Source organism: Labrus bergylta, chromosome 10 (assembly GCF_963930695.1).
Source record: "Labrus bergylta chromosome 10, fLabBer1.1, whole genome shotgun sequence".
In the NCBI taxonomy this organism is placed as follows: Eukaryota; Metazoa; Chordata; class Actinopteri; order Labriformes; family Labridae; genus Labrus; species Labrus bergylta.
Window position 1 is genome coordinate 21,980,898 of NC_089204.1, and position 22,020 is coordinate 22,002,917.

General features: G+C 38.4%; 1 protein-coding gene across 1 annotated transcript; it reads right to left on the minus strand.

Annotated features, from left to right (window-relative positions):
• Positions 1-20,089: 20,089 nt before the first annotated feature.
• Positions 20,090-21,249, minus strand: LOC109981954 (otoraplin). Its single transcript, XM_020630963.3, has 4 exons — positions 21,019-21,249; positions 20,753-20,892; positions 20,392-20,502; positions 20,090-20,308 (listed from the first exon to the last, which is right to left on the minus strand). Exons 1-4 carry the CDS (start codon positions 21,131-21,133, stop codon positions 20,285-20,287), a joined length of 390 nt encoding a protein of 129 aa, XP_020486619.1. The 5' UTR covers positions 21,134-21,249; the 3' UTR covers positions 20,090-20,284.
• Positions 21,250-22,020: the final 771 nt, after the last annotated feature.

Genomic DNA, 22,020 nt, shown 5'->3' on the forward strand with positions numbered 1-22,020 from the left:
TTCATTTACCTTACTCGCTCGGGTACTTTCTGCGCGTGACGTTGTACCAATGGGCTCAGGCGGGTGTGTTCCGGGGTTTGTTTTTTTTTTGCCCTCCCCCGGATGAGCACGGGGACACTTTTCAGCACCTTGGAGAAATCCTCCCCATCCTCCTCAGGGTTGATAGAAAATGTACTGATTAGTGCCTGCCAATTGTGCCAATTTACTCTACACGTTAATCATTGTTGATGTAATTCCTCTCTCCTGCAATATTGTACACTTCTCTTCAAGGGTTGAAACATCTATTCCATATTCTCACTGTTTTTTTTTTTGTAGTGGAATGTAAGAACAGTCCCATCAGACTATAATTGGTTGTTAGGATGTGAACAGCAGGTTGTTAGAAAAAAAAGAGACTGCTCCTACAAAGGCAGCTCATTAAAGGAGTCCAGATCCCCTGTATGCTCTCGTCTTCCTGACTCCCTGCTGCTACAAGCTACATGAATGGGATACAGGCCTGCTGTAGACTGATGTAACAGTGATGTGAGAAAGAAGAGAGCAAGAGGGTGAAATACTCGTACTAATTTCCTTTATACAGCTCAGGTAAAAGAGTACAGGAACAAAAGACCTTATTCTTTCTCTGTCTGCCAAAAGTTGTTACTACTGCGGCCTTTAAAGAGTTTTGTGTCAATCTTGGCAACACTTCTCTCTTCACCAATCATACCCTGTACTTATGTGAGTATTAGTCTCTTTTGAAAAAACAAAGTCAAACTTAGTGTCTCTGATTCTTTTTGATTTAAAAGTGCCTATGTAGGCAGGCATACTTTTTATATCACCAAGCCTGTGGCAGAAGTTACAATCATTAAAAAATAACTAGAATGAATAAATCTCCTGGCTCATGGTCTTAGCCTATGCTTTTGTTGATCACAAAGAGGCATTAATATTCATTTCAGTCTGTTATATATACCACCTCAACATATCCAGCCATGTCGATATAAAGGTCTATAAAGGCAAAAACAAGATTTAGTCATCCTTATCTTATCTGTCTCCAAGCCTTGTGCATTTTTGTATTGCATTTAAAACAATAAAACTTTATAATACAAGTTAAAAAAGTCTAAAAAATAGTCTTAGAACTGCTTGATTTCACTGTCTACATTCCTTCTGTACCAGTAAATTTGCACTTCAAAGTGAGATAAAATCTACATGGAGATACGACTAGCCTTATACAGTATGCTCATACATATTTTATAAAGCATGTTTTATTTTCAAAGTGTTCTTTCTATGACGTCCATATTTAAAAGATGCTAATCTAAGGCATAATGGTGCTCTGGGACATGCAGCATCCTCTGTTAAATAATTAGATTTGAGAGATGTAGTAACATGGGAACACAACAGCACATGGATCATTTATCACAGAAGTCTAGAGGAATAATGATGGTGGATTTTCTATAAGTGGATCCGCTTTACTAATCACAGTTTCCATGCCCCCTGCAGACCTCCTCCCACACTCTTGCTATTCTGTAGCACACAGATTATTTATTTAGCCCAGGCAAACCCCTCGCATCTCCATCACTACATCGTTTCTTCACTGCTGGGCCCACAAGTCGTGACTTGTGTTTTTGTTGCTGATTCACATTTTACCTTATCCTCTTCAACATGTTTGTCTGCCAAACCTGTTAGTAACACATTCTGATTTCAGTTTTTTATCCCCTGACAAATCACAAATACTGTATACTGAGAGAGAAGTGGGTGTATGTTTAGAGGTCTATCCCTCACTGTGAGGTGACTCCACCATAACACTATATGTTTACACTGAAACCTCTCACGTCTTAATCAAAATGTACATAAAGGCACTATCTCATTTATGATACTGAATGTTTGAAGAAGAAGAAGTGATGCTGCCTCAACAGATTAGCTCTATTAAGGGTACTACATTTATAACTACGGTGGCCCACAAGGGTGCTACAACAACAAAAATGTGTTATTGATTTTGTTGCTGATGCATTTATTTCGGCCTTCTGCAGAATATTGTTTCTAATAGTGGTAGATTTCTGTCCTATTTGTTTTGGATTATTGTTATGGATTTTTTTTATATGCATTGTTTCTAAATGTGCAGACCATTCCATCTCCAAATGAAATTGGTATGAAAATGTATGAAACTCTGTATGAAAAAGCTCTCCAGTGTTACGTCTGTGAATCCAGCACAGTAAATGTTTGTATGACAGGTGGGGATCACAGCTTTTATGTGCAGTCTGATGAACACAGGAATCGAAAACAGCCATCATATGTATAAAGATTAAGTTGCTATGGTAAAAAAAATTAAAATTAAAATTAAAATTAAACCAAAGCAATGGCCCAAAATGTGCAAATTTTGCAATGACAAATGGCAAATTTTACAATGACAATGACAGTAGGAAAACTCCCTAAGAGGGCCCCATTAGACAGCACTCACTCTTGTTGCCCTGCTAAGCGATGAATGCATTATTGCCGTGGAAATCAAAATTTGTCAATGAAAGTCAACAAAATAAAAATAAAAAATGAATTATCCGTCTATAGGAGAGAAAAAAAAGAGGAAAAAAGAGGAAGAGGAGTACAAGTCGGGACACTGGCAGACATAATGCTGATGAAAGCTCTTTGGAGGGCCCCCAAATTGATTTTTGCCTACGGGGACCCCTCAGACTCTAGAATCTCCATTACAGTACAAGGCATCCCAGGAAATATGTGTTCAATGATTAAAGTTTCAAATGAAACACAATTTGATTTGGAACATGCAAATACAGATAGTCATCCAACCCCTCAGTTTGTATTAAAACATTAAAGCTTGGAGTGTTATTAAATTACTTTTATTTAATCAACTCTCCAACCTACATCCTAAGTTTGAACTGTGTCTGTGGTGATATTTGAGACAGCTTTGTAACAAATAGCAAAATCAGGATTTTTAATGTGGTCGTTTAAACTTTAGTCATGCTCCTCTTCAACACTCGCCACACCAGAAAAATCTACACAGAGGGATTCAATCTAAGTTAACAATAGAAATGTCTTGGTCCTCCAAATTTTCTCTCCTCAAGCGAATTTTGGGTCTTTTATTCCATAAATGAAAAGAAAGAGTTATCAGTGTGATTCTAATAAGGGCTGTAATCTTTTGTAATGTCATTTACTAACTTCACTAAAAACCGAACAGTCTATAATATTAGCAATAAAATGTTATATTGGCTGCACTTATTGTTTTCAGACGGCTGTGTTCTGAATAATCACATCATTTTAAATGCCCTGGGTTGATTGTTTGTTGTCAAGCTCTGGAGACATTTTGAAAAATGGACATTTCACAAATCGTGTTTCAGACTGAATCATGACATAAGATTAACGGAGCTGTTAAACGCAGCGATGTGTATCTGCAGCAGTGTTGGAGGAGGAGCCGAACAACATGGATGTTTAATTTTTAATACCCACCCCGAGGCTGGAGTGGATGCAGGCTGAACATCAGTGTTTCTGCTCAGAGTTTCAGTGAGAACAGGAGAGATTAGTCAGCAATGACACTTAAAACGATCAAGCATGCACACAAACAAACAGTCCTTTGTGACCTCTGCCACCAACATTTGAGACCACACCGGGATTCTTTGCATGCTCTCACGTATGGCTCTCACAGACACTAGTATTGATCTTTTATTAACTCCTGTACTGCAGGAAACAGTTTTGTTATGCATCTGATATGCAGAGTTTATGAATAGTTTATGATTTCAGAGAGATCCCATCCCTCTGCTCTCGTTTAGATGCGGAATTAAACAACACTCTCTTCAAACGCAAACAAGTGAGCGCAAACTTAGCTGTGAAATTAAGTTCTGCAAGTGGAATACTCGCCTATTGACACAGTTTCCCTCTGTATTAGCGTCAGAAATGAAGAATATCAAAGTTGGAGATCTTTCTGAACTTTCCCCGTAGTTGAGCTGTCATTTCAAAGGCAGCTCTATATCATACTGCTCTGTCAGTGCCAGCCAATGTTGTGAGATGGGATATATCTGATTGAGTGGGGGATTGTGGGTACTATTTGGCACTGATTGCAGTGCGGATAGTGTCAATTCTAATGGTTTCATTCATCCCCTCTCTCTCTTCTCTCTCTCTCTCTCTCTCTCTCTCTCTCTCTCTCTCTCTGTCTTCCTCTGTCTCCCTTTCTCTGTATTATAGGAAGCCTGCCTCTGCTTCTGTGAGATAAGCTGCCGGCCCTCACAGGTAGACAGATATCAAAACCCACAGACAAACGCTGGTCTTCATACTGGCAGAGGGTTGACAAGTGATGGCACACTATTACTTCAGTGTCACTTGCTTTAGGTCTTTCAAATTGGCTTCAACTGTGGTCTTTATATGAGATTTTAGAGCAGTTTTCAATTTAAAATGTAAAAACTGCTGTAAATCAACCCTTGGCATCAAATGTATGTGTGGTCAGTGTGTAGGAGATGTAATAGGATATAAAATATGTTCAAGGGATATCTATCAGTGAATATGGCAGAGTAAAGCCAGGCTCAGGAGTTTTGTGCCACTTGCTACCCCTCCCGGCAATTGGGACAGAATCTGGTTTTGGTCCTTGGTTGCTTCCAAAGTCAAAACATGATTAATCTCTTTCCACAGATTCAGTATTTTTATGCAGAATCTGTGAGTGCTGGACCAGATTTTGTTATTGAATGTGGTCTCATTTCCATTTGTAGTACACAGAGAATGGTCTAGGCCTGCAAGATGTGAGAAAAATATGCAATGCGTGATAACATTGTTCAATATTAAAATGGTATGAATTACATGCATGTTAGCTTTAACAGTTTCCACCTGTTGTTTTACAACACTTGTGTTTGCAAAATGCCCCTTCTAAACCCCCCCCCCCCCAAAAAAAATGTCTCTTCTAAATTGGCACTAATTAATCTGAGAGTAGCTGATAGTTTGCTTTAGCTTCATCTGACTGCATCAAAATGGTGTAAAAGCATGAACATTAGTTTACACACAGGAACTTTGTATGATTGGTTAAATATACACGTGCTGAATGAGAAAGAATGGCTGGACTACAAATGTTCTTGTTTTTTTTTATTGCGATAGATTCAGACCTTCACGATGTGTATTAGTGAGAATGCAATAACGATAAAATCCCGTAAAATTTCACAGCCCTAGTTTGATCTGCTAGCATTTCAGCTAGTAGTACAGTTGGCTGTGTGCAAGAAGCAAGTCTGTGTGGAGAGCAATGAGGCAGAACATAACCCATCATGATAAAATCCCTGAACTCATCAGCAATGATCCAATGACGATCAAATTTTAATCAATCAATGTCTTTGAACAGATAACTGCATGCAAGTGCAGCTAACAATCATTACATAGATGTGTCTCTCAAATCCAACTCTACACTCACTTGTAAAGTCGCTCGTTGGACAGTGAACATTTAGTCAACGAGCTCCAGAGTTGGATCCAGATTATCTGCTAACGTGAGGGGTTTAAAGACGTCTTGCACTCTGGATCTGAAAGTGATTTCTGAGTGTGATAATAGCCAATGAGAGTGACAAAGAGAGAATGAGAAAAAAAAAAGCAACTGACTGTGTTTTTCAAGCAGTAAACTTTCCAGCTCTGAGGCTAATTTAAGCTAGCAGCCCTTAATATTCCACTTTAAAACTCATCTTACCTGTGACGTCTGTCTACAATCATTGTTTCATCCAGACTTGTTTAGCATTTTACTTGCTTTTTCCTGCTGCAAAGCATGACTACAGCGGGTTTAGGTATGTCTCTGTTTACTTCTTAAAGGTCAGTCTCCAGATAGCAAACTCATACCAGATTAAGTGAAGTGCATGCTGCTCCCCCTGCATGCAATCATCTTCATAAAACCCCTTTAGTAAATTTCTCCCTATGTCTGCGAGGCAATCAGATTTTTGAATCAGTTGTGATTTTTAAAACACCTGTAAGTCTGAGCCTCAACGTATCACTGCATAAGTAAGATTTAATTGCAGCTACTCTACTCAATCGAGTAGATTGGGCTATATCTATTACTTCCATCATGCCAGCTACAGACAGAAGGGAGCAGAGGAACAACGTGAGGTTATGTCGGAGCGTGATGTGCTGTGAGGCGTAGCAGACAGCAAGGCCAGCTCAGGTGGAAACTCAGGCTCCATTTGTCATGGGCCACAACTCAGCAAAATACATTGAAATCATCACTAACCCTCTCATGTCTTTCATTGAATACTTCGATGTTACGCGCTCTTTACATACACCCTGTTAAGGTACAGATGTGCAGGGAACACTGTTTGGGAAACGGGCAATTCAGGTTACATCATCCTGCAGCTTTTACTTAAGAGGTCTGCTGCTACACTGCTGTGAAGTTTGAATGTTTCTCTCTGCGTGGTGCCTTAGCTAATATAGACTCTATTGATATTCCTGCCTGTGCTTCTGCTTTGCCTTGATCTAACCTTGAACATAATGTAAGCAGTAAGTTACCCTCAAAAGAAAGAGTCTATCATGTCTATTCATGAAGTGAACAACAGGTTTTAGTGTCCTGGGTACACATAAGAACCTTCAAACACTCTGAATATGTTCGAGGATGCAGGTGTAGCTATTAATACACCCAAAAGAGACTGAGCAACAGAATTATTGACTTATGGTCTTCTTTTGGGGAATGTAAGTATTATATTCACTCTTGTTTGACCTCCTCTGGTGGTGTCCTGTAGCCTATAACTCCTGAGGAAATTACCTATCTCTGGAGCAGCTAAATGCTCCAATAGCTAACAACAACAGTTCATGAAATGTTCACTAGCTAACTTTGCCTGGCAAGTGTTTGATTCTGAGCAGTTACTTTACTTCACACTGGTTTTCATACAGAAAACTTAATACAGAAATTGGCGAAAACATTTTTAATATGTCAGCTCAGCTTACAATGGGACCATGATGGCAGCCATATAAACTACAACCATAGATACATCGTAATTGTATCACTTTTTCAAACTTCTATCTTTCCTCGTTTATACCATACGCTGTAAATATTAATGGACGAAGCCTGAGTGACGTCAGCCATCTTTTAAGGCAGGGGGCTCCAGAGGCTCATCGACAGCAGCCGCCATGCTGGAAATCCTGTCTCAGCCTAACTTTCAGTCAGCCTTACGACAGGCTGAGAACTGGAGCTGAGGCGGGTTTTAAGCCTTATGACAAACCATTACATCGCACCCAACTATGGATAACATGATAATAACTAATCAGACCTTTTTTTTTTTTCTTTTTTGTACCAGGCTGTAAACATGTCAAATACTGTAAAAACTGCATGACTTTTTTGGGTGTGGAGTGTATGTGACTTTCGATGTTCCTGGAGCCGGCCTCCAGCGGACACTCGACGAACTGCAGGATTTTGCACTTCCACATTGGATTCATTTTTCAAGACCGGAGGTTGCTGCTTGGTTTATGCCCAATTACAGGCTAGAAATAATTAAAAATGGTGAAGTTAGAGGGAAGCACCTTTAATATGGAAATATTGAACAAAAGCCTCTATAAGAGAATACATACCATCCAAATATTGACTTGTCATGGCTACCGAATAACTTTTCTTTGTAAATAAATAATGTCCAGTGTCCATTATAATACATACACTGAAAAGCAGTGAACAAATGCACAACAAATCATAATGTTATTTCCCCAGGTATATTATATTTTATTCAACAACTGAAGAGATAAACTATGCAATTGTTTTCCTTTCAGGAAATGAAAAACCTGTCTTGACCTACCCGGCTAAGCCTATAAATCCCCTTACAAATGAAACATAAAGTCAGCAGGTTCCCTACAAGGTTTAGCAAATGGAAGAATTCCCTATATCTTTAATGGTTTCTGATAAAAAATGTATCTAGTATCGGACTCTGTAGAAGTGCAGTTTTTATCCTTCCCTCACACAAAGCAGTGAGAGCAAACAAACCACCTGCTTTGTTATTCAAAGCATATTCCAAATATAAATGTACTTTAATTGGAAAAGGAAAACAACTGTGCGAGCAAAGATTATGCATAATCACAATAATTATTTGCCTCGGTGTATTACTTATTCGGAGGTGAGTGTTCAGTGCAACCTAATGAATGCACCACCTAGGAGGGAATTAAAGCGCAGGCAAATTAATAACAGAGATGAATCACTTTAATTCAGAAAGTGGAGAATAAAAAACACTAAGTCGTATTATATTAATAAGAAAACTTAACCTGAATTTAATGACAAGTGCATCTTTTTCAGCAAAAAAAATCCATGCCTGTATTTTAATGAGAATTGTGTTGTTTTCCTATCTTACTTCACCAATAATACAGTTTGTGCTCCTTTCAGAAAGTTGTGATGAATAGCTAACACTCATATAGCCTACATCTGTGTGCCTGAAACAATCTAGCAATCAGCCAATATGTTTAAGTTCCTGGTCGAGTGATTATATTCTCCAACACAAGGACTCATGCCCGGCATGTGTTCAGAAACTATGATGATGTCATCACTGCAGTTGCTTATTGCCATTACAGATATATCATGCCCAGTGCCCCCAAACCTGCCAGAATCAAACACGTCCAACAGAATTACTGATAATGATTTGGATTCTTGAAAACATTACCTCAAAGTTAATTTTTCTAATCAAGCCTCCTGAGCTGGACCTGGTCCTCAGCGCTTCACCGCACTGCCAACTTTCCCATTCCCATTCATACGCTCATTAAGTTGTCAGGGAAGTAAGCCACCTTCAATCTGATGTCTGAGCAATCAACAGCTTCAGTCGATCTGTGACATTTGGCACTGGAGTTTTTTTTTTTGATGTGTGATGAGACAGCCTGACCTTTAGGGCTCAACGGGAATGAATCACCATGAAACTATGGTCAATGCCTCAACTGGGTCGAGCTACGAAAACACAACTAACTGGCATTGAGATAGCTCACCTTTTCCTTGTGTTTTCTGTTAGCCTCAGCCTTAAACCTAAGGGTGATGATATCCCCTCAATGCAAACATGTAGATCTTTGTCTTTATTTCTTCACATTGAATTCATAGAATAGCGTCAAATGCCAAAATAAATACTAGTCATATTGGGAGGTGAGAATTAAATGACTGAGAAATACAATTGTTTTGATAAAAGGCTCATTTTAAATGTATCTGTGACCACAGGAAGTGGACAAGCTAAGTGACCTTGGCAGAATATGATGCCATAGGAGCTGTATCACACAAACAGCATACACAGCAGTCTGTGTGTGTGGGCTCTGATGCTCTTTCCATTTTAAAAGGACATTAGGGCTAATGGCAATGGTATCTTAGAGGTTTCCAAGCCTCTTTCCAGAGCTGCCCTGTACTCATAGGCAAAGAGCATAGTCCATTAAGACAGCAAACAATATTTTTCAAAGTCCACACAGGCACTGGATACATGGCTATTGAACACACAAAAGGGATAAATTATGTCTTTGACAGTTTGGTTTGTAATGGGAACAAATTACCTTAATTCCACAGTCGAGTCTTATTAGTCTCATTATGTATCCACTAAAATATGAGTGTGAATTAACACTCATAAAAATACAAAACCTAGCCATGAATTGCTTTTTGATCCCGAGCATAGTTAGCATTTAGCATGTACAGCCAAAATGCCCCTATTTGTTCCACGGCTAAGAATGAAATGCTAAATAATGGCTTTATAAGTAAAAAGTATAAAGTATGTAGATTTTACATTTACAATGAAAAGAGCTGCTATGCTTTAAAATGCTGTTAGCATCCTTCAGATAAAAACAGACAACTGCAGTCAACACTCACTAACTGCACCTTTCATTTTAAATCATTCATAATAACTCGCACACTTCCATAATGATCGGTGTTTAAGACAAAATAGCTAATATGCGAAAACTAACAACAGAATTAATTTATTGTGCATTTTTTGTGAAAAAGAAAATCAATCAATCAAATAAAAACAAAAAATAGACAAGCTTAAAGCTCCAGATAGAATCTTTAAGTTTGTGTTTACTCTGTGGACAAGGTACAACCTTATCTCTTTACTTATCTTGTTTTTTTTTTTTTTTTAAAACACATCCTGCTTTCTTTCGACAGTCAAATGTATGTATCATTTTGAGTCTTTCCTGGGTAAATGTAAAAAAAAGTAACTGTTTGTGCAGCATTCATTTTATCACTTGGTCTGACATCTACTCTGCAGCATCTGCTTTTATAAACCTGATTAAAATGTAATTTGTTTAAGCTATTAAACTTTTTTCGATTACATTTTATTAATGCCTTTATTGGCGAGACAGGAAGAGTAGATAGAGTCGGAAAGAGAAAGTAGGGAATGACATGCGGGAAAGGAGTCACAGGTTGGATTTGAACCCAGGGTCACCCACTTAGAGGACTATAACCTCTGTACACAGGGCGCGCACAATACGCTATACCAGCCGCCCCCATTTGGAGTATTTTTACATGTAAAATATTATGTAGCCTAAATAAGTCCCTTTATTTCACCAGTTGAATAGCTATCAAGGATCAGGGTTTCTATTGACTTTAAGTAAAGCTCAAAGGGCCAGCATTGTCATACGATAACACAAACAGCTAAAGGAAAGAATTCAAGAAAAACACATTTTCCAAAGAAAAGGCTGATGAGGAGAAAACATTTCCATGAAACCAGACATAGTCAATAACACGACCACTTGACATTAAACCCATCAGCTACTGTGAACAAAGATCACAGTGAAAGCAGAAAAACGCTGTGGGAAATAACATCCTATTGTTTGTGTGCATGTGCGTTACGCGTGTGGCTGAGCATGTTTTTCCATGTCGTTCAGCTGAGGAGGCTTTTTCTTGTTACGTCCCTTTGTGCGTGAACAGTGCACACATAATCTGCAGCCATGACACTCAGTAAAAGAAAAAAAAACCCATGAGGGAGTTTGACACCTTTAGCCAGGCTCTTAACACAGATGTGAGAACCTGCATGGCTTGATCCAGGCTGGGCTTAGTGATGGCCACAGTCTCTTAATGGCTCAGTGGCTTCACCGAGGTGACAGCAGCTAAGAGATAAGCCTGCCACTCTGCCTACTGACTGTGAAGGAAGGACTGCTAATTAACAGCTCTGTCCTGTGCTGATGAATTTATTCTGCTTAGCCTCATTTATTTAATCTGGCAAAGGTGATTTATTTGCTTGAGCGTGAGTTTAATTGTTTTCTTCACAACTTCCCCAGTCATATCCACTTTAAATGTTTGAAACTATTAAATGCCATTTACTTGGTTATAACCAGTCGACTGTATATTGAGTGTCGTGCAAAACTTCCGTCAGGTACATCATGCCGTTGTAAAAATAGGCTACATGCAAAGTGAGTAAATAGACCCTGCGATGGCCCATCCAGGAGGGTCAATAAAACCTACGAGCTGAAACGCATTTAGAGATTCTCCATGAAACTCTCATTGTTCATTCTCCTCCTGCGATTTGCGAGGATACCCCATCCAATCAATACAAGGACCATTAGGCTTAACAAACCTGGATTCATCTATAAACTGCCCACAGCCTCTTCAAAGCAACAACATGTCCTCCAGGGCCGCCTGCCTACCTGAAATGGCTCACAGGCAGGTGGGTTGAACAAAGCAGGATGTCTTTTTATCCTGACATACCGACTTCTGACGCTCATTTGGCATGTCAGAGTACGTGTTGTGACGCAGATTACCCGCTACACAACCAGTAATTCCACTAATGTACATGTGTGCATGTGCTGTGTTTATACCCCACTGTTTGCTATGATTTGACATTCAGCAAATGGCTTAATACATGACCATTTTTTTTTTCCCATAATGAGAAGTTCTATTACAGCAGTCTTTTTTGTGCCACTGTCAGTCATGTCACTCTCTGGCAAAAAAAGCTCTGGGTGGCTGCAAGACTGAGATATGAAACTTGAAAGAAAAAAGGGCAAAGCCTAATAAAAAAAAAAAGAAGAAAAACACAGCAGACACAGTAAACCAAGGTTTGACATTCAAAATGAGAGCGATGGCAAACTAAATAAAATGCCAGCGTTAAAAATAATTCACTAATCAATCAGTTCTCAGCTAAACAGCGTGGAACAACAACAATGTTTTACTTGAACTCAATCATAATTGACAGTAAGTTCAACATCTGAAATAGTATTTTTCTTTTCTTACAATTGTGTGTATTTATTAGGGATTTGAGCATTTAGTTGACCAAATGGATACATAGCAGTTAAATGTTTTATTTCATTTGTCTTTCTTTTCCATCACTGTGACTACAGGGAGACACTGGGCTTATCCACAGTGTGCCTACAGGGACACAAGAGTATGCAATTAATCACTGATTAAAGAATGTAATGCACTCATTTCAGACCTTAGTTTATCATGATGAACTAGTTAACGCTGGCAGCCCTGCTTATAACATAATCAAAAAACAATGCTGTGTGATTGCTGCTGCCTAAGTTATACGTCTGACGATGAAAATAAACACTTTTAAACTACCAGAAAACATCCGAATTACGCCTGAAAACAGGAAATGCTCCTCAATAAAACTCCTCAGGAGAGCATGCTCCTCGGCGGTCACAGAAATACGTCTGTGAGCAGAAACGCACGGAGACATACTGCAACACACAATTTTGTTTCACCACTTAATTGCCTTACTTAGCCTCACTGCTTTTGTAATGGGTAATTGGTTGTCATGACAAACATTCAGTCTATTCATAGCACAGAGGCTTGTACAAAAAAAAAATGCCTTTGCAAAAACATTTGAAGAAAAGACAAAGATTTTCTTGAGTATTTGTACAACTCCAGAAGCTGAGGGGACTAAATGGAATGATAGTGTGTTATTTCTCTTTTTCCCCCCATTATTTGTCAGACTGATGCAGCGTTCACCTTTTGGTTACATACAGGGAAAATTCAGTATGACTAAGAGCCCTTACAGCGTACATTCAAACAGAGACAGGACTAAAGCATTCTGACTCTGCTGATTGGAGCCCACTAGCTTTTGTACTGTAGGAATACTAAAGGAAACCAAAGACTAAAAAACTGCCTTCTTCAATAGAGCCACACTGATATATGTAAACACACTGAAGAGAAACTTACTTGAAATCCAAGGGTTTCTTTCTTTGTGAGCTGTAGAAAATGTCATGACATGTTAGCATCAAACACAGCAGACAACAATCTCCAAGACCCCGAGGTATTGTTACCTAAAAGACATGCATTATTTATGTTACAAGGAAGTGAATAGAAGAGGCAGTGGGATGTGCAACCTCAAAGTTATTTATCCAAAGGCTGGTTAAATGATAAACATGGTGTTAGCTGCCTTTTTTTTAAGTTCTGAAAAAAAAAATTCTTGCCATTGTTGCTTCAACCATTAACTAGCTAGTTCACTCATCAGCAGGGGGGGAGGGAAGGGGGGAGCGATTGTGCTCGGGTACTGTACGAAACAATCGAGCCTAATGTGAAGATTCAAGATTCAAGAGGTTCAAGATTCAAGATTTTAATTTGTCACATGCTCATACAGATGTGCAGTGAAATGTAAGGACTGTTCCGCAAGGCCATGCAATAAACACTCAAATGACTAATACACATATATACAGTAAAATAGAATATAATGTAAAAAATAAAAAAAGAATTTTTTGAATGTACAAAATATAAAATATAGAGTAATGTAAGTGGTGTTTAAATGCCGTAAGTATAGCCTGAGACAGGAATAAGAGGAAGGAGAGTAGAAGTTAATTTGATTTGTATACTCCATTTAGTGTTACAGGCACTGGTTGTGTTATTCAGTTGGAATAATCTTATAGTGGAAACGTAATGTCAGCAATGTTATTTTCTTCAGCTTCAGATCTTTATAACCGCTTTAGTGCGACCTCTCTGAGCACAGCCAATGCTCAGTGGGTTGACAGAAAATGCCAAGGTGCTATTGTACATTAAGCCTTAATCTATAAATGTATATCATATACATATTCAATTCATGTTTGTTGTGTTCCTTATCATTAGTTTATAGATGTTATGGCAATACATGCTGTGTTTTTGTCAGTTTGGGTCCCAGGGAGAAAGCTAATTTCTCATTTGGCTCTTGGGCAGACAAAGATTGGGACACCCTGGTTTAGAGGATGACTGAAAATATTACATGTCATTACTTGTTTTTCTTCTTATTCCTTGGGGTCAAAAAGATCAAAATATAGTCATCACAATACATTAGGTTTTAAGAAATGTAAAATTATTATTTATTATTATTAATTAAGTTAAGTCAGAGTTTGATTCTCTTATTGGGTTGTTTTAATCTCCATGACCTTTCCACATATGCTCAAATTCAAATGCTGACATTTGCGCTTGTCCTGTTTTCCTTTTAGAAGGTCTTTCAAGGATACCATCTGACTAATAGCACAGTTGGAGGTGAAATCTCTGCTGTAATCAGAATGCAAATAAAGTAAACTTTTAGTGGGAGAAGACTGATTCACAAGAAATAACTTAATCCAGTGATAATGAGATGATTTCTTCTTAACTGCAGAAAACATTTATTGCAATTTTCTTATCAAAGCTAACCCCTTGATTGATTTTAATTTTCCAGGTCTATTCATCACCTAATACATCTGTACAAAGTAGTCTCAGTGATTTGTTTAAAATTACAGGCTAATACGTGCTCCTTATTTCCTCTTAGTGCCGTTAATTTCCTGTCATTTTCTTTCAGCTTTTTTGACCTTTTGACCTTCAACAGCGTCATTGGCAAATTAGAGACGGTCAGCTGCTTTAAATGAAGCATGTCTTGGATCAACATTTAATCTCTTCTTACTCACTGGGTCCCTTTCCTCCTCCTCCTCCTCCCACATCAGCATCCCATGACCCCTTCATACGAACAGAAGCCTTTCCCTGAATCACCGTAACCACGACTACGTACAAAACAGAGAGGAAATAAAGAATGGAAGGAAGTTGGTTTCCTGGATGTGGAAGGTGAAGAGAAGGTTGTCCTGCTACAAAGGGGTTCATCCTCAGGCTAAGTATGGCTAGCTCAGAAAAGTGACTTTATTACCATTTCACCATTCTAAATGCCAAATCAACTGAAGAAAAGTCTTCTGAGATGCTTGGTTTTCTTTTACCGAATAGATCAGGGACATTCAAGTTCAAGAATTTCTGAGAGCTGACCATGCAAGAATGGAAATCATTGGCTTCTTTCTGTATAAGAACTCTAGTTTTGTATTTGTGACTCATTTATCTATAACATAGATGCAAATAAAAATTCCTGAGAGAGGATTTCAGGACATTCAGGCCCTGATATTTTCATGAACTCTCATTTAATATATGCACCTCCCAGCAGGAAATTAACTGTCCGACGCACTCTCACAACTAAAAATACTCTGGTCTAAGTGTGTGTGTGTGTGTGTGTGTGTGTGTGTGTGTGTGGGGGGGGGGGGGGGGGGGGGCAATTATGACAATTAAGGTGAACAGTAAAGAGTATGAAGCAGCTAAACTCTGCTCAACATGAACAACATCACTACCTTGCAGTGAATGTTCCAGAAAATCATTTGGATTCACAATTCAGCTCTCCCCGACTTCACTTGTCTCTCTCATAGACTGTAAATAATAATAGACAAAGCCTGAGTAACGCCATATATTGATTTCTGAGGGGCGGTTTTGGAAGGATCTCCATGGGGGGGGGGGGGGGGGGGGGGACAAGCAAAGAGCTGGAGCTCAGCCTTAAGTTTCCGCTTGCCGTCAAAAAAGTTGTGCCCCTAATTATGCATAGCTTGCGTCCTTCATAAAATCAAAACAGCTGATAAAGACCAAAATCGCTTTTGTACCAGGCTGGAGAATTTCTGCTGTCAAAACGGACATATTAATATGTGGTGCGAATGGGACTTTTTGAGCCAGCTTCAAGTGGACACTCAAGGAACTGCAGTTTTTTTGCACAGGAGTGCAGTGCAACAGTGAAAGGGGCTAAAGAGAAATAGATGACAAAAAAAGTAAAATAAATACTGTATATTATATAATATTGTAGATGCAGCACTTTCTTTTTGATTCAACACTTCTATTGTCCTCTGTCCTTGAAATATGGCATCCACGCACACAACGTGGCAGCACAGTCCTGACAAAAAAATGTAGTCTGACAAATTAATTTTCAAATGCAGAGGACATTAATCAGCTGAGAAGGACATGACTGATCCTCAGGCTTCAACAGTGATTGATTCTGGCTGACTGATTGATTGATTTAGTCCAAATAAGCAGTGAGCTGGCATTTTCTGACACCCTTGAAGAAAATCCACCACGACAAACAGTGACATTCGAGCACCTTGAAGACAGCGGTGATTAAGTCAGCCACTAGAGAAACAAGGAGGGTTTATTTTATCTCCAATTCATACATATGGAAGACAAAGCACAGTCTTCCATCAATAGAGGTTGACCAATTTAGATTTCAGTCTGTCATTGTCCTGAGTAGAAAAACCTCATCTCAGACAGACCTCTCATTGTTCGGCCTTGGAAAAAGTGAGCTGTTTCTTAAAAAAAAAAGAAAAAAGAAATACATTTTCATTCCCTGAGTCAGACAAATTTTCTTCCAAATACAATAATTTCTTTTCCAATCTTCTTTTTCTTCCCTAAATCTATTTTTATCCAGAAACAGACAAGACTCTGTTTTTCTTCTCATTCAGTGCTCCACTGGAGTGTTTTGTTTATTCAGGAACTGATTTGTGAAATTGTATTTTGTTGATTAAATTTGATTTTCCACTTTTCATAATTGCTTCATTTTGCAGAAGAAAATCTGCTTGATACGTTGGTATCAATGAGTCATCTCACTGTTCTGATAAGGTGCTGTTAGATTATATTTGTTTCACATTATCATGACAAGCTGTTAAACCAGCAGACATGCCGGACGAGAGTTCTTTTTTTTTTTTAAATCTTGGGATGTTTTAAACAACAAAGGCTCTCTTTTCTTACATGTCACACTCAGATGCTAACCTAACCTGAAGTTGTTGATTTGTCTGCTCAACAGGGTCACTGTGCTGCCAGGTGTAGGGGTATGGGTGTGACACACTGGATGGGGGGAAAAAAACACATGTAGCGCCTGCATTTGGCAGCTGCTCCTTTAAGCCTCCACACAGGAAACACACAAACACCCACACACATCAATCTCTTCTGTCAGAGTATCCCTGCCTGTCACCATGGTAACACCCTAAAACTATAGATGTCTGACTGAAAATTGACCTGAGTAACTTGCTGTGATTTGTGGATTTCAGTATGGGCATTTACATGTCCGTGCAGGCTGTCAACAAAAAAAAAAGGACGCCGCGAGTGACTAAACACGAAATACACTGTGACGCGCTGTTGGAATAATTCACTTTCAGATCCAAGATGCATTATTTATTCCACAACACATGAAATTACAACTGGTACCAGTTGCCGGATCATAATATTTGCGTGTGATTGCAGTTCAGTGTAGTGTGGCGGTCAACAGAAAGTTTCCATTCCTCTCTCCATCTAAGCCAAAAAAAAAACCCCAGTGAACAGATGAGTGTGAGCCATATAATGACTGCCATCACCACAATCATTTCCGGTGAAAACGCCCAGCACCAATATTAGGTAGACCGTAATCAATAGAAACAATCAACCTACATTTATGGCTCCTACTCATTCTATAACCAGAAAATGTGACGCATGCTGTTTTCCTGAACACATATTATTTCTTATTACAGATAATACAGGAAATATATAAGTCTTTGTTTTTCTTGTGAAATGGAAATGCCCCAGGTATAGTTCCCTCAGAGTGACATGTTGTGGGAGATGTCCCCATCGCGAACAGGTTTGTATCGATCCGTGGCTGGGAAGGTGATGGGCGATTGATTATAACACGCATGACAGTCCCATTTCCCAGACTCGTAAGCCGGCCTTTCTGAGACTGCCCCTGGTCAGACAGAAATAAACTAATGAAAATGGCCTGTCTGTTGTGGCCTCCCGAATCAATGCATGCAGCAGTCATGTAAGAGGCCTCTTCAGACAGCAGAGAAAATGACTGGGAGGACTGAACATTAGGGACGTTCTCTTGTCTTTTTAATGAAATATCTTTGCTTCTGATTACCCCACTACTGCAAAATGGTGATTATTTCATTGTGATGTTATATTCACGATCATATCTGGTTCAGTGCTATGACGCATAAAAAAGAGGAGATGATGTTAGACCAATCAAAAAAGGATTCAAATCACCCCTGCATGAGAGTCTTATCAAGAGAATAGGCCAGGCAATGCTTTGATAGTCCTCTGAACTCGTGAGTTTGTCTGTGTGGGTGTAATACAGAAACTGCTGAGAGACAGATTTGGATTTATTTACAAATACTAGATTTAGAAGAGTGGTACTTTCAAGAAAAAAACTAGTTACTTCATAATACGAAACAAAACAAAGCGAAAGGTGGCTTTCAAGGTGGTCTAAGGGCTGTTGGATATATGTCAAAGCAACTTGATACATCTAACAGCTTTCTTCTACAGCGTCTTCTCCAAGGGAACTGATGGTAAAGCCTTAATGAATCAATGTGGATGGCCATACACATGTACAGCAGGGACAAATTGCCTACAATTGCATAAGCTATTAAAGCTTATATTTTCTGTTTTTAAACCAAACAATCACTTGCAGCTCTTGTATTAAGAGCAAAAGAATCAATCTGTGAAATACATTTTCTCATGCTGGTGAAATAAGCCTTAGTTAAAAATGTAGCCTATTTGAACACTATGTTATTTTCTTTTTCACACTCATACTCTTTATACTTTAGTAAAAGGAAGGACACTGAATTAATAGAGAGGCGATGTCAAAAGGTAAGACAGAAGATAAATGATTGACACTTGGAGAAAACAACATTTGGTTCATTAAAAAGCCATATAAAGTCACCTCAAAAAATATATATAACTATACTATAACTATGCTATTTGTCTTTCTTTTCAATGTCGTTTTTACAGTAGGCTACTTCTGCTGTTACATTTGGTGTGTTACCTTATTTATCACTCTTAGCTTCAGCTCATTGCTTCTAGGACATTTCCTTTTTCCTTTGCATCAATTTTAGAACCCTTCGGCTATCATCTGGCGCGCTTTTACATCAAAGCACTTCCGGCTACGACTTTTATTCATGCGTGCCCATCATTTACAGTCCGATTAGCAATTTGAGAAACGCGAATGGAGTTGGAGTTGAGAGACGACCAGCGACGTATGAAGGCGGATTGTTGGCTGCATGCATAAAAACAAAGCACACTAAAAAGCTAGTGCAACTAGCATAGTGAACAACACTATTAAAATGGTAAGCAAAACGTGACACTTAGTATCAGGTCATTTGCGTCAGCTAATGATTTTGCATTTCTATGCAGTCTCTTTTAATATATTGAATAGTTAGCTCAGAATAGTTTATTAGCTAGGCTACTTTATCAATTTTTGTATTCATGTCTAATTTACAGGTTGAATCACATTTATTTACATCCGATATTAAACATAAAAAGTAATAATGTATTAACTCAAAAAATGCTGACTTATTTACAAATGTTACAATTCACTTAGCAGACGCTTTTATCCAAAGCGACATACATAAGGGATTAAGTACAACACTAATCCATTCATACACCGCCACAGAAGCAGCGGGGTCAATGCAGGGTTGGATGTCTTGCCCAAGGACACATCAGACATGTTGCTCAGCAGGGGATTCAACCCTTAATCTTACAGTTGAGAGGCAACAACTCTACCAACGGAGCTACAGCCACCCAACACTTACAATCAATTATTTAGACAATTAATTGATTTCTAATTGATAAGTAAAAGAAACACAACGTTATAATGTGTTCACTCAAAAATAGCTTATAGCCTATGACTAATTAATTAATTGATTGAAATGTGTTTTTGCTATTTTTTTTGCTTCTAGAAAAATCCCTCTGTAGCCTACTTGTTTATTTAGAATCATGAACACTTTGCAATGTGCTTTTTGTATAAAAAAAAATAAAAAGTCTGACAGCAGGGTCAAGAAAACATTCCTTTAAAAAATGCCTAAAAGAAAATATGAAAATTGAGTTTGATCACAATGGGTGAGGATCACCACTGCAAGTACTCTTCTGTTTTAGCATTCTCTCCATGTTGACATGTTAAGTGAAATTGCAATCCTGACCCTGTCAAAATAGCAATTTTATTATTTGAAAAATGAACATTGTGGATTCAAATGTAAAGGGGTTTATTAATCAAAGTGTCTTTTCCAGACAGAAGAAAACAAAACAGACACGTTAAGTCAACATCAGGGGTGTCGGACTGTTGGCTGTGGAGGGCTGAGATTGTCCAGGTATCTGTCCACTATAAATGAAAAGTATAGAAAAGCAAGACTTGAATATAAAGAGGCTTCAGCCTGTTGGGTCTTAATAACAGTGAAAGTCCATGTCCTGGAAAAAAAGTAAAGATGAAATTAAAAAGTGAAATGCATTGCCCTTAGACATTATCCTATGAAAGAGGTAGACAGACTCACAGTCGTAGGAATCTTTACTGTGTCTTCCATAAACTTCTGGGTCTCCTTCACCATCGTTGCAGGGAAGTATCCAATAATGCCCATCTGGTCCACATACCTCTCACTGTAAACCTGCCAGTGGAATTAACATGACATTTCTAATAATTTACCATAACCAACATTAAACATAAACATTTATTTCTAGTCTTCACATCCCTTAAATGTTTGCTCATCTTCAAAAGAGTGAATTGAAAATATAACCAAATGGCTTTTATGACATTTGGCTCAAGGAAGCTTACATTTGTTTACCCAATTTGTTCACATTTTCTTTTCTTTCTTTTTTTTACAAATGATTTAAATTAAGAGACATTTATGCACATACACTTCCCGACCAGAAGACTCCAGCGCCCTCCTCTGCTGTGAGTTTAGAATACACGTAGACCATCTGACCCTTTCTGATGTTGATGAATCTGCAGTCAGGAGCTATGAAGTCATCCAGGGCTGTGGCCATGGAGAGAACATCTAATATTATAGAAAGCACAAGAGAAGCGGGGACATAGATGAACAACTTAAGTATATAGAAAACATTCATATACATTGTAAAAGCAATCAAAGATATACCCAATACTTCACTCTTCTCTGACTTACATGAGCATTCTGAATCTCCACAAGTTTTGCTGTCTGCTAGCTTATCCATAGGAACGGCCCTTGCAGTCTGCTGCAGTAGTCCCACACAGAGCAGAATCACCAGTGGATAACTCATGCTGACTGAAGGAGCAGAAGCAGAGTTTTTAACAAAGGTGCACAAGGAAGTAGTGTGCAGATGTGAATGAAGATTTTTTTTAGAAGGAACCTAAGACAATAACAATCTCATAACACCTCTCTCAGCCAGGACTAAATGGGTTGAGCCCTTACATCAGAGGTCGCCTGACCAATCAGTGTTGAGAAATGCCACAGTCTGGAACAGTTCATTTCCCACAGGGGAGTTGGCCAACTTTTCTGAAATCTCAGTCTCTTTGCAGGAACAACAAGTCACACAGTTCATGTGCACTGTCTTTCTGAAACTGAGTAAAAAGCAAGTTTATATGTTAAAATATATTATGTAGTTCTGGGAAGTGATTCTTTTTTTAACAAGTGTTCTACGAGGAAAAGAAAAACATTAAATCAATTTCTAGGTATCTAAAGTCCATGGATCATCTTAAGTAAAAGTGCAACTTATGTAAAATACATTTAGAAACAAGCTTAGTTTCATGTTATTTGTTAGGAACAGTGCATATTAATGAACAGCTGTAATAATTACAGCTGTAAAAATGCCAGATTATAGCAGAAGTGCTAGTTTCCGTCTGTTGTGATGTGCAACTTGCATTCCAATGTGATCACCCGTGTATGTCACTCCAAACGCTACTACTTTTTTCTCTAATTATGAACAAAAATTGCCAAGCAATGTCTAAAACAAATCGTAGTTAAATAAAATAAGATACGATCAGATTTTGAAACACTATTTGAAGCTGAAATGCCAGACCAAAATGACCACTAAGTATATGTAGTTATATCAGCAACAGGAGCAAAGCCATTAAACTTGGCTGGGTACAACTGCTTTAATGGATTTACCAAATCCAGTCTAAGTAACATATTAAGAGGGCCTGACTA